Genomic DNA, 13,447 nt, shown 5'->3' with positions numbered 1-13,447 from the left:
TACTGCTGTTTCTTTTTAGAACGGCTAAACTGCAGTCTTTTGTGAAGCCTGAATTGTAATATTATTACTCATCTCCCATCCCCATTTACAAATAACCTCCCTAGATGTCAAAGTGCTAAGGTTAATCTGAGCTGTTACCTGTTTTGATTGACAGCTCACAGCAGGAGACTTATCTCATGTACTGTTTCCTTCTTCTAGCCTTTAGTTTCTGTATGGGTAGGGGAAGGACCAGGGAGCAGTGACATGACGGCATGGTTGGGTTTTTAGGATGGTCGTGGCGATGTCAGTTTGGGGAAGGAATTGGCCAGGAAACTACCTGTATTCACTGGCCTTGATGATATCAATGAATTGGAGACTTCAGCAAGCTTTTCTAGGGTGGGCTAACATTTTTTTGAAAGGGAAACCACCACAGTATGGTAAGGTACTGTTCTAGTGGAAAGAAACAGTCAATTTAAAATATTTTAAATGCTATATTGTTGTTTATTAATAGCAGAGACTGTAAATAGGGAGAAAAAGGACAGAGAAGTTGAGCATTTAATAACAGAATACCGTTGTTGTCCTTTAATACTAACAAACAAAACTATGTACATCTTCAAATATTTACATTTTACCCTCCTAATAAGAACAATTGTCACAGACTGACAGCTACACTTACAGACTTGGGTTAACCTAAAAGAAGGTTATGCATGCTAAGATGCATGGCACAGCCTGTACATCTACTAAATGCTGTTTGGTTCTGTCTTATCTTTATTACTTTCCCAGACTGGGAAAACACTTGAATGCTTTCGTAAAACATCATCTCCTAGTCACTGAAAGAAAGAGGTATTCTATTTGTATTGCTCTTTATCAGAATGTCTCCATGGAGACTTGAGAACCAGATACAGAGTTGCTTCTACAAGCACTCATTCATTTGCTAGACAATGTTCTTTTTTATTTATTTGCTTTCCCTTAAAACTTGTTACTAGATCAAGCTAAGGGTCTTAATCCAGCAATTCCCTATACAAGAGTGAAAAAAGTACATCAATTTTTCTTGTATCCTGCTCTTTTTACCAGACTTTTCTTCTTGTTTTTACACTGCAGTACCTACATTTCTTAAAAATGAACAAGGAATGAGAAAGAAAAAGGAAACAAAAAACAAGGGCACCTGTTTACTTTAGTATTCTCAGTTCTTCTAGACAACTCTTGTGCTTTTTTCTCTCTGAAGCATTTTCCATTGAAGCACTGGAAAAGGTTACACTGGCACAATCTCTCTGTAAACTGTATTACAAGAAGAACAAGGAGAATCCCCTTCTGTTTCCTAATTCACTTTTTGTTGGACAAACGTCTGTATTTCCACCTCAGAATGCTCTGCATGAAAAAATGATTTTGTTCCTCCAGGAACGTATATTCTGAAAACAGCTGGGGACAGCAGCTTGAATTTTACACCTGCTTCTTGACATTCCCGGATTAATGGAATACATTTACTACTCTTCTGTCAAGTGTACAGTGAGTAATAATTTTCCACAAACACTCTTCTGTCTCCCACTTTTAGTACATCGTCCTTCTGACACAGTTTTGTCAGAATCAACTCCTTCTGCTCGTAGGATTGCATCTTTACCACTAAAGGTCTAGGTTGCTTTCTCATGGCCAGGTTTGGAGAATACATATGCTGTGCCCTTTCAGTTAACAACCTCTGTGGAATACCAGTAATTCCAGTTGCATATTTGTGCATTCATAAAATTAATACAGTTTGTTCCTTCCAGCTTCTCTGGTACAGCAGAAAATCTAAGTGTTTCCCTATGTGCTCTGTCCTCTAATTCTACTATTTTTTGAAACATCTCTTCTTGAACAGTCTCATATCCAGCCAGCCTTTTCTTCATTTCGACCACTAATTTTTGAAGTTTTACCACACTATCTGAATATCTTTTTAAAGCTTCCACCATTTTTTCCAGACTTTTATTTGAGTTGATATACTCCTTTAGTGCTTTATTTTAATCAGCTCTGAGTACATCTGACTTATTTTTTCCTCTAGCTTACCAGAAGTCATGTCCTGCACCAAAGCAGGAGCTTGCACTGCATTTTGCTGAACAGCTGCAGAATTCTTCCCAGTCAGTGTTTTTCCTCTCCTTTTGTGACTTGATTTTCTTCCAGGTTCTCTGAATTTCTTTTTTGCTGGCATCCAGGCAGTGCACTTTTTCTTCCAGGTTCTCTGAATTTCTTTTTTGCTGGCATCCAGGCAGTGCACTTACTAGCTAGTTACTGAAATTTACCCCAAATACGAGTTTACTGGCTTTCTCTTCTGAGTTTCTGTTTTCACATTGGGAGCAGAAATTAAGATGTTATTCAACGTGCAGCCATCTTCAAAGTCTGATGTCAAGCTTTAGTCCTTAATGGTCTGTTCCCAAACCCATAAGATCAGACCCACCTTTATGTCAAACAACTATCTGATACTATGGACCTGACCTGCAACCCCTGGTGCAACAGGACATGACTGATACTTTCTCTCCTTCTGAAGTACTCAGTCCCAAGTACTGTCGTCGAATACTGTCTGAAAACATAAAGGAGCACTCCCTGGAAACAGAACAACCACAAGACAGTACTGACCAATTAATCATTTGAAGGGCAGTGTTGATACCCTAAGATGCACTCCTTACAGTGGTTGCTGCTTTCACAGACCCCTTATCTTCTATCAAGTTGAAAGACAGATCTGAATTTAAATCCAGGTTAGTAAAGGTGAAACTAGCAACACACAGAAACAGTGAGGGTCTCTCTCAGGAATACATCCACCTCCAGAAGACTGTGCTGGCTATGACTAATGTCTGCCCATCAGATCAATCTCTTTGTCATAGAGATCTGGCACTAGCCACAGACTAAGAAGACAGGTGTCTCACACTGTCTAACAGACCCTCCTGTGCACTACAAATTCTAAACTGTGAAAACGTAACCATTATCACCTTGCAAGATGTTAAGCCTGTCGATTTTACATGTGACACCTCTAGCTGGTTACTTGAAACAGTGGCAGTTAATGGCAGTACATGATATCATGCTCCTTTCCAAGCAATACAGGTTCTGGTCTCAGATCATGATCTACTAGCAACAACATTTACGTAGCTTACACTTTAAGCTTTGAATGTATGAATATTTCTACACTCAAGATACAAATTGTTTCAGCAGAAGAAAACAATGGAGTGGGTGGAACAGCATGGGCTAGGCATTCACTCTAGTGCACATGATGTCAGAAACTGCAATAGACCAGGTGCATTGCTGCTCCTTCCACCACCCAAAGGAAGAGACCTATAAAGAAAAAAGTATGTGGACTGAAGAGTGCAAGAGAGGATATATTAACTGTGAAACCTCCCAATATCAGATCACAATTTCACTTGTACAAATCTCCTTTGAGTATGAGTGTTACTGTTAACATCCACATCTGTTTTGGACTACAAAAATTATTATGCACCCAAGATTATAAATATTGAATATGGACTCCTGAATACCATTTTTACTCACAAATGAGGTACTTGTTTGTGTCTGTGTTAGTGATGGCATTACCACTTGGACCCCAGCAGGAAAAGAACGCACTGTTGGTGTTGATCTGGTCGGTGTTACAGCTGACTGTCCTTGTGCAACCACAGCTGGCAATGTAGCTCTTACTACTGCTGCTAAAACAAGAAAATACAAGATACAACTATAATGGAAACATTCCTTAGAAAACCATTTATATTTACATTGAAACCAGTATAAACATCTGAAAAGTACCCGCTGAAGATGCAACATATTAACATCAATGAAGCATTTAGTTGTCCTGCAGCTACACAGTGATAGTGTTTTATATGAGAACTCTTACACATTTTAGAATGAATTGACTAGTAGCAATATTCTCTGCTGTGCTAAACAATATTCCACATTTCTATAAACCTACCTTTTTCATTTTAGCAAATGTGGCCAACAAACTATAGTTAAATAACTCATAAATAAACTATATGAGAAAAGGGAAGTTGAGCAGATAATCCAGCACTAGGTTACCCCACTCCAGTCAACAACACGACTCTGTATGCCAGAAAAATGTGATCTGTCTCTCACTCACTCACACACACACACACACACACACACACACACACACACACACACACACACACACACACACACACACACACACACACACACACACACACACACTGCTTTACATTTCAACCACTTCATGTGTGCACATAAATATTTTAGATTACCTCAAGCAGACTGTATGGCACATAAATGCTACCATATAAAAGCAAACACTGATCTTCACTCTAGCTGTTGTGTTTACAGGAGTATGGGCACATATTCTGACATATTTTAAATCAGCTCAAGCAGTGTATATGGCAGATAAATAATACTGCATACAAAATAATAATCTACTCCACATCAGCCTTGAATGTGGGCACATCTACATTTTTAATTGTTTTATGTAGAATTTTTTCTTACACAAACTCTAAAAAGGTGGACATACATCCAAATAACAGTTACTGATTCAAAATATTTAGTAATTTAAAATATTGGAAATACAAACAATAACATTTAAAGAAATGGAAAGTTATTCCCCATTATTGGAATATTTTATTTCAAATTGATCAAACATTACAAATTTAACATCTTGTTTGTCAAAATTATACAAATTAGTTTTATCTATCGTAGGTATGAATGGATCTTACAGGAAACAGATTCATTAAATAAACTATTCTAATTACACATACAGTAATACAAAAATCAAATTAAAATCTTCCAAACAGACAACTTCCTATTTATTTTGGAAAATAGTTTCTTGGAATTATTTCTATACGGCCTTTGATATACCTCACAGACTAGCAAAATATGTAGAACACGACACCCTGCATGCTAGAGATGGAATAGTACAACAAAACCTGACTGACAACATATTTTCAATGGCTGTAAAGTTTTAAAATAATTTTTGCTCAAAATTTCATGTATTTGCAAGGTCAGACAAATTTAATTTGATTAAACAGCTGACATTATTTAATGCACCAAGCACAGGATACATAACAGCAAACACACCAGCATACATGATTTTGTGCCCTCCAGCTACAGCTAAAAAGGTAATAAGAAAACACATTTTCAAGGATTCCTAAATATAAATACAGCCACCGTTTGTTTGTCAAAAAGGGACAGACACTATTAAAGTAAGATCCAAATCACCATCTTTGTATTTTAAACACTGGACAAAGTTCCAAGTACTATTAATAAAACAGGAGAATGATGAAATCTGACATGTCTTTCAAATATTATGTCGCTGCTATACAACACACTAGCTAAAGAATATAAAGATTGCTAAGTGAATTTAAATACAAGCATGCTTTGCAAGTACTTTGCATTGTAGTTTAAAATACGTTAGGACATATATCTGACTGTATATAGGAAATGCATCCACACATTGTAAAATATTTTCTTCTTGAAAAAATAAACAAATGAATAAAACAACACAAAACAGTAGGTCAACATTTGCCTAGCTGGCACTGTGTATGGACAGGTTAGTACATCAACCCACCTGCTATTTCAAAAATCAATGCAATATAATTTTAATAAACCTGCAGTAGAATACAGTTTCTGACACATGGTAAAACTCAGTTATTTTTAACCTTGATTTACCTGTCCTTTCTGCCTTGGGAAAACAAATCATGACCAATATGTTGAATTCTATTACTTTGCAAATGACACTAACAGAAAATGATTTTTGATGGTGTCATCATCAGCAAAATGAAAGCAACATTCAACTTTGCTCAGAAAAAGCATAACAGTTGACTAGACAAATGAAAAGTTTTGTACTTATCACAACAATAGATCTATGCTGTCTCTCTCCGTTTAGTCAACCTGTGGGGGCCTTTGGATCGGACTCAGATCCAACACTAGCCGATTCAAATCAAAACAAAGCTCCTCATTAGCACTCCTGAAGAAAAATCTTGATGATTGGATGGGAAATAGGAAATTCACCCCGGGGATCACCTCTGTGGCTCTGCTCGACAGTGGCACAGGAAAATAATTTTCTTGGGTGGCAAAAGCCAGGGTACCTTTTCGGCTGGGCTTGTATAGGCCCCAGGGCCGATAGCCTAGTACCTACCTCTGAACCTATGAACCTATTTGAACTTGCTTGGCTCCGCCTCACTTACCCACATCTCACTCCTCACCCTAATCCTCAAATGGGGTTTGCCCCATGACGACAACTTTCAAAATAAGCTAAAAAGGTTATCCAACCAAGGAGGATGCATGACTCCACAGATAAGGGACAGATGTCCTCCATTGTGTGGTCATCACAGAAGAGGAAGCTTGCCATACGAACCAAAGGAGGAGGTGGGGGGGGGGGTTAGTTGAACCAGAAAGAGAGAGACAACACAGATCTATAGTTATGTTAAGTATACAACTTTTGTATCCAACGTTGTCTGCTCTGTTTGGTTTCAACCTGCAGAAGAGTCCCCAGCCACAAAAAATTCCTTGGGAAAAGGATATTCCACTACACAGTGGAGTCAAAGGAAGCCCCAGATCTAGAATGAATATCCAACTTATACTGCAACACAAAAGTGTGTTGACTCAGCCAAATAGCAGCACAAATATCACCCACTGATACTCTAGAATAGAAAGCTGTAGATGTAGCCATAACCCTTGTTGAATGACCCTAGGCTTGCGTTGAAGAGTCTTACCTTTAAAAGACAATGCAAACAAAATACAATCTGACAGTCATTTGGATAAAGTCACTTTAGACACAGGTGAGCCCAGCCTGGATTTTAAAAAGCAAACAAACAAGTGACTGGATTTTCTAAAAGCTTTGGTACAGTCCAAATAAAATCTCAACTGCCTATGTACATCCAAACAATGCAAAAGATATTCACCCTTACTAAAGAAATTAGGGGGAAAAAAGACAAGATGATGAATAGAACTGTTAAGGTTATTCTCAGAGGTTACCTTTCGTAGGAAAGAAACGTTCATATGAACAGAAACCCTGTCTTTAAGGAACACCAAAAAAGGAGGTGAAGAATCAAGAGCTTGCAACTCCAAAAACCTTCTTAAGGAAGTAACTGCCACCAAAAACGTTTTCCAAGACAAGAGCTTCAAGTCAGAAGTAGCTGTAGGTTCAAATGGATGGCCTGCAAGGACCTGCAAAAAAAAGGACAAATACCAGAGAGGAACTGAATTCTGAACTGGGGGATGTAGCAAAAAAGTACCCTTCAGGAACGCCTTGAAAATCTTGAAGGAAGTCATTGCCACCAATTGCACTTAAATTATATAAAAACTGGACCCTGACTGAAACAACTCAGCAAGAAAATCCAAAATGGATTCCAAAGGGATGGAGAAAGTGTCAAGTCCCAAAGATTTTGCCCACATAACAAACCATCTCCATTTACTGGAATGCACTTTTATATTACACTATTTCTGAGATGAAGCCAATATTTAAATAAACCCTTGCGAAAGCTTGGGAATTCTGGCCATCAAGGGAACTGGAAAAATTATGCGGTTAACTTGAAGGACTGAAGGTTGGGGGGGATCCAGACCCTGCTAGATGAGAAATAAGATCAAGAATGGGATCTAGTACTCAATGGGGTATTTCAGAAGAGGCCAAATGAAGGGAAACCACACCTAATGAGGCTGAAAGACGGTTATGAGGACCACAGCAGATCTGCAGCATGCTGCCTTCTGAAGAAATGCTACTATCAAAGGGACTTGAGATAAGTGTAAGAAGTCCCAGGGGCCAAGCAAACACCAGAACACCATGGTTGACTGTCCCAGAGGGGGAACTAGGGCTTAATAACTGTTGCACTTGGTGTTGGACAGGAAGATGAATAAGTCACAACACAGAGTGCCCCAAAACTGAAAATCTGCGTTGCAACCTTCTAATTTAGGGGCCACTTGTGAGGCAGCAGAATGCTTCTGCTAAGCCTGTCAGCTAGAATGTTGGATATCGCCAGGATGTGTGTTGCCATTAGAAAACATTGAGAAGAAATTGCCCATCACCAAACCCTCATGGCTTTCCAGAAAACAGGATATGAATGTGTTCCTCCCCTGCTTGTTGAGATACCAGACAACAAACATATTGCTGGCCTGTGTCACAATCACACCTCTGGAAAGGGTGTCCTGAAAAGCTTGCAATGCAAAGAGGACCGCTCACATCTCCAGAACACTGATGTGAATGTGGGCCTCATCAGATGAGCAGGACCATTCAACCATCCCACATTTGAAATTCCCCAGCCCAGGAGGAAGGCATCCATGGTGACCATGGCTGAGGGAGTTGGAAGACCAAAAGGATTCATACTGGCTAACAAAAGAGATTGCAACCACCAATAAATTTGGTTGTGACACATCTTTGTCAGTTGCATTGGAAAGTCCACTGGATAAGTAAGGAAAGAGCACTGAACAGCCAGACTCCATTACAAATCCCTGATGTGATATCTGGCTAAAGTAACCAATCTTACTTATATGAATGCTGCCATATAACCAAGAAGTTTCATAACCGTGTGAGTCGGAGGCTTTGAAGTTGCAAGCAGTGACAAGGCCTAAGCATGAAGGCTAAAAACTTTAGAATTTGGAAGCTTGGCAATTTGACTGACCACACCCAGGTGACAACCTATGAATTCTAAAACCTAAACAGGGTGAAGGCTCGACTTAGGATAACTGACTAAATGGTCCCACAGCTGGAGAACTGTATCCCTGGCATAATCAGCGATGCTCCTGTGGAGACAGTGAGGAGCCAATTGTCCAGATATGGAAAGATCTGGAATACCTGCAGCCGGAGCCAGGCTGCGGCCACTGCCATGCAATTGGTGGGGGGAGTAGTGAGACTAAACAGCAGCACCCTGAACTGGTAATGACTGGCCCCTAACAGGAAGATCAGAAACCTCTTGGAATGCCTGTCTGTCTTTATATGATGACAGGTGTCCTTGAGATCCATCAAGCACATCCAATCATCCTTCTTCAGAAAAGGTAAGATGGACTGCACCATAACCGTACAGAATTTGGTCTTTTTCATAAACTGATTTAGTCTGCTTAAATCCAAAAAATTGCTCTGTAGTCCTTGCTCTTTTTTGGTACTTAAAACAATCAGGAATAGACCCATGATCCTTGCTGGTCTGTTGGGATCTCTTGCATGACTTGCTTTGCAAGCAGCTTATGAATCTCTACAGCTGTGTACAGTCTCTGATGGGGTGGAACATATGGGAGACACTTCTGACAAACGTTTGGAACCTCTGAAAAGGAATGTAGTAACCTCTTGATACGACTCAACACCCATGCATCTGAGGTGACAGCCTCCCAAGCTTTTGGGTGAAAAGCCAAACAACACCCAAGTGCCTCCAAAGAAAGATAGTTGAGCAACCCTTCATGGTCCCTGAAAGCACCCATTGGAGAAAGCCTCATAGGTTCATGGGTTGGTACTAGGCTATCGGTCCTAGGGACTATACAAGCCTAGCCATAACAATTCCCTGGCTATTTCTTCACACAGTATTTACTTCCCTGGACCCCTGTCTAGCAGGGCGATTGACGTGATTCCCGGGGTGAATTTCCTATCTCCCATCCAATCATCAAGGTTCCTTTTGAAGAGGGCCAAAGAGGCGCTCTGCTTGATATGTATGGGCAAAAGTGGAAACACTGAATCTGCAGATCACCCTTGCCCTGCAGGTTGAATCCATTATGATCCCCCTTCCCAGTCCTCAGGAGGAACCATCTGAAGGATCATCCTGAGAAGACTGCTGTGGCTTTCTGAAGAAGAGGTTAGAGTATCTTTAGCCTTCGGCCCAAACAAGGGAGAGCCACAAAAAGGGCATTGAGAAAGGACACCTGAAGCAGTCTGCAAAGTTGAATAAATGCATCCAAGCATGGCACTGCATGGCGGTACCAGCACCAGTCACTCAAAGATGCTCCATTGGCTATGTTTGAAATAAGCCTTCTGAAAATGTTGGAGATGGAAAGCAGGATGAACACCTGAGTCTTCAGTATCTTCTGACTCTCTGTAGATTGCTGCATACTGAGATTTCCTGACACTTCAGACACCAAATCACGTTGAAGTCTTGTCAAGTATAACAGATAATTAAGAGCTCTCAGAGCAAAAGTGGCTGAGACACAGGAGCAATTCCCTAAATGATCCAAAGGCTGACACCCTGTTCAGGAGGTGGACTGAGGTGATCTCCACAGAAATCTCCTTCATGGTGGCAACATCCACCACAACAGCACTGACAGCTGGAGCCTTACTTTAATGTGGCTGGTCACTGGGGAAAGTGAGGATCTTATCCAGCTTCCTGGGAATAGGCTCCATCATGTCAGGTTCCTTCCACTCCATCTGGGACACTATGTCTATAAGAGCATCAGGAGAGGGATCCACCCAAGGCATGGATGGGCCTACACCAAAGGCATCTGAAAATACTGATTCCTTCAGAGAGGGGCTTTGGTTGCCCAGCCTCTGTGCTGGCAAAGCAGCTCCATTAAGTTGCCAAAACAGGCGTCATCCTAAGGAGACTTAGGGGAACCCTCTCCTTCCTCGGAATCGGTTTCCTCAGTGAGAAACTCCTCTGGGGAGTCGAGATGTTTCCTCTTACACGTCTTCCCTGAAATCTCCCATTCAAGCGAAGCCAAGGATGAAGGGGAAGAGATGGGAAGCCCACACTCTGAGGCAGGACTGAGGCCCACCAATGCAAGCTGTCCAGCAGCAGACTGATGAATGGTCGCAGGCACAGATCAGAAAAGGGAAGGGACATTAGCTGGAGAAATGTGACCCTTCCCCTGAGAAAAGAACATCCTCTTTGCAATGTTAAAGGCTGAGGTAGAAGTTGACCTCTTGGGGCACAGGGTCCCCACATGTGAAGGTAGAAGAGACCGACCCAATCCTGAGGGAGCCACATGTAGAACCACCATTGAGACTGGAGCCAAGCTGTCCAAACCTGAAGACCCAAGTGGAAAAGATGACCCAAAACAGAGACCGTCAATCCTGACATGGAAACCCTAGCTTAGGTCCTGACAGCCCTGAAAAAGTTGGAGTTGGAGCAACCAAGTAATGAGTTGGAACAGAAGACGGCCAAGTCATCAAATCTGACTCAGAGAGGGTGGGAAAGCAGACAAGCCCTAAGACCTCGAATCTGAATGGTTTGAGGGAGGAAACCAATGGAGATGAGGACCTAGACCAGAAAAGGTATGGCCCAATTGTATCTGCAAAAAGGACCTCATCAGCTTCTCCAAATCAGAAGTTTTAACACTGCCCACCAGCCTTGATGACCAGTCAGACACCATCGATGGGGGCTTGGATGGTCGTTTACAGGAAGATGACCTCATCTGCTGGATCTAAAGCAGGACAGGCTTGGTATTAGGGTGAGGAAGGGGAGAAATCTGGTGACAACTTTGGTGGAGAAGAAAGCAAAAAAGGGGAAGCTGTCCACCCAGAAGGGGCCCCTTTGACCAGGAAGGGGCTCACACCCAGAGACGAAGCCTTGCTGGTTGTTTTTTTGTCTTTCTTCAAACACCTTTACTGAATTATCACTTGTGACGTAGGCAAATTTACATCCATATAAAAGTAATCAAACTATATTAACATAAACATTATACTTCACCTATATTGCTATATATAATCATATAACCTAAGCAATATTACATACATTATTCAATTCCTGCTTTTTTTTTCTTAAACAAGAAACATATTCATTAAATCATCACTTACTAGATAGGCAATCATACATTTCTATAAATGAAAACAAACCACATGGACACAATCCTAGTTGCAAGCATTTTTTATGTCACAAACCATACTGACATACGCCCAGTTGCAAACATTATATGTCACTTATAATCCACCCAATCTTTTTCACTCAAACATTACATAGCTCATTTAAGTTCTGCTGCCTTTTAGGCCTCATTCTTCCCTTGTATGTATTGTTCCCACAATTCACATGTAGTTTGCTTCTACCTTTTCCTAAAGATCTTAATTCCAGTTGTTTTCTCTGTGTTACTATATTCACTATTTCCAGTATAGTTGGTTTATATTTTGATTTCCATTTTCTAGTAATTGCTTTTTTGGCAGCCACCATCATTAGACACAGCAAGGCCTTACTATGTCTAGACAATATGATTCTGTATCACAGCTCAGAAAAGTTATCTCCCTCGTCAGACCAATCTGCCTACCCAACATCTCCAACAGTGCATCCTGCAGTGAATCCTTAAAGTCCGCCAACTCACCACACTCCCAGAAAATATGTTCCCAGTTACCTCTTTCTTCCCCTTCACACCTCCAACATTTACTGTCTACCTAAGGAAAAATTCTCTGGGGTCTACTTGGGGTATAAAAATATCTATGTAAACATTTCCAGGCAAAAATCCTAAATCTTCTAGATTTTGTTGCATATTTGGGAGACATACATATATCCTCCCATTGTTTCTTTGTGAATTGCTTATCCAGTCTCTCTTCCCAATCCTTTCTATCCTCTTCTCATTAATTCTTATAGTTATTGTGCAATATTTTACATACTCTACTAATTATTACTTTTTTTAACCGAAGCTTCTGTTCTAGATTCTATTAAAAACTCTACCAGTGCGGTCTTTCATTTAGGACCCTTTGCCTATACTCTGCTATCAGTCCCTGATAGGAAAGGCAATCTTTAACATACATTTCAAATAGATTAATGGCATCTTCCCATTCTATCATCTTTCCACTCTTATTTGCTCCCAATATCTTGGTTCCTTTGGCAGTTTCCCCCAATAAATTCCGGCCCCCCTTGCCTATTGTCTGTATCCCTGATTGCAGTCATCTTTATCGGCAGAATCTCCTTTCTCCATTCCCATGTTGATTTAGTTCTTTGAATACTTTCTGTTGCTTTATGGATACAATATTCTGCATGATTATTGTTATTCGCCTTAAAGGCCTACATCCAAAATCCTAGTCTCCTAGTTTCTTGAGCTTTCCCTGTGTTTCATCATCATCATCCCTTTCCACTTTAAATTATAGTGCTCTGTTTGTGCTATGTATAGGAGTCTTAACTGTAGCTCTGAAATACCCCTTCAAACTGGGTAATCCAATTCTACCCTGTTCTATTGGAAGAATCAGCTTATCCCACTAGACTCTTACTGTCTTCCCCTCCCAGATAAAGTCCTTCAGCTCTTTATTAATTGCTACCAACAACTTCTCCTCTGGTTAATAAAAATATGGCTGCCTGTGTATAAGACTAAAGGGACTAAAAACATTTTAGCAGCTTGTATCTTACTAGCCATATCCATATAGCAAAGGTTCCATGTTCTCAGTTTTTGTATTATATCTTTTGTTTAGTCTCTTCCCACATATCCTTAGCTGCCACACTAGAATCATTTTTAATCCATACTCCTAAATATTTCATTTTATCATGTCCCCATAGATACGGGTATTCCTGAACCAGTTAATGTGTGGGCACATAATTTACCGCTATTGCCTTTGATTTAGCTTAATTAATTTTGTATACCAAAAAGATCTGAAACTGTC

At 40.4% G+C, this 13,447-nt stretch overlaps 1 protein-coding gene across 2 annotated transcripts in view; it reads right to left on the bottom strand.

Annotated features, from left to right (window-relative positions):
- Positions 1–13,447, bottom strand: part of LOC122807290 (host cell factor 1-like) — a 3,131,707-nt gene that overhangs the window by 1,856,241 nt on the left and 1,262,019 nt on the right. Inside the window, exon 9 of one of the 2 annotated variants that reach the window (XM_044078414.1) lies at positions 3,487–3,638. In XM_044078414.1, the coding sequence (XP_043934349.1) occupies positions 3,487–3,638 (152 nt within the window). The remainder of the gene's footprint in view (positions 1–3,486; positions 3,639–13,447) is intronic. The other variant, XM_044078415.1, reaches the window with a different exon arrangement.

Source organism: Protopterus annectens, chromosome 7.part0 (assembly GCF_019279795.1).
Source record: "Protopterus annectens isolate FY-2018-M chromosome 7.part0, PAN1.0, whole genome shotgun sequence".
Taxonomy (NCBI): domain Eukaryota; kingdom Metazoa; phylum Chordata; order Ceratodontiformes; family Protopteridae; genus Protopterus; species Protopterus annectens.
The sequence above is the reverse complement of the archived record's forward strand: the minus strand, read 5'-3'. Positions and strand labels throughout refer to the sequence as shown.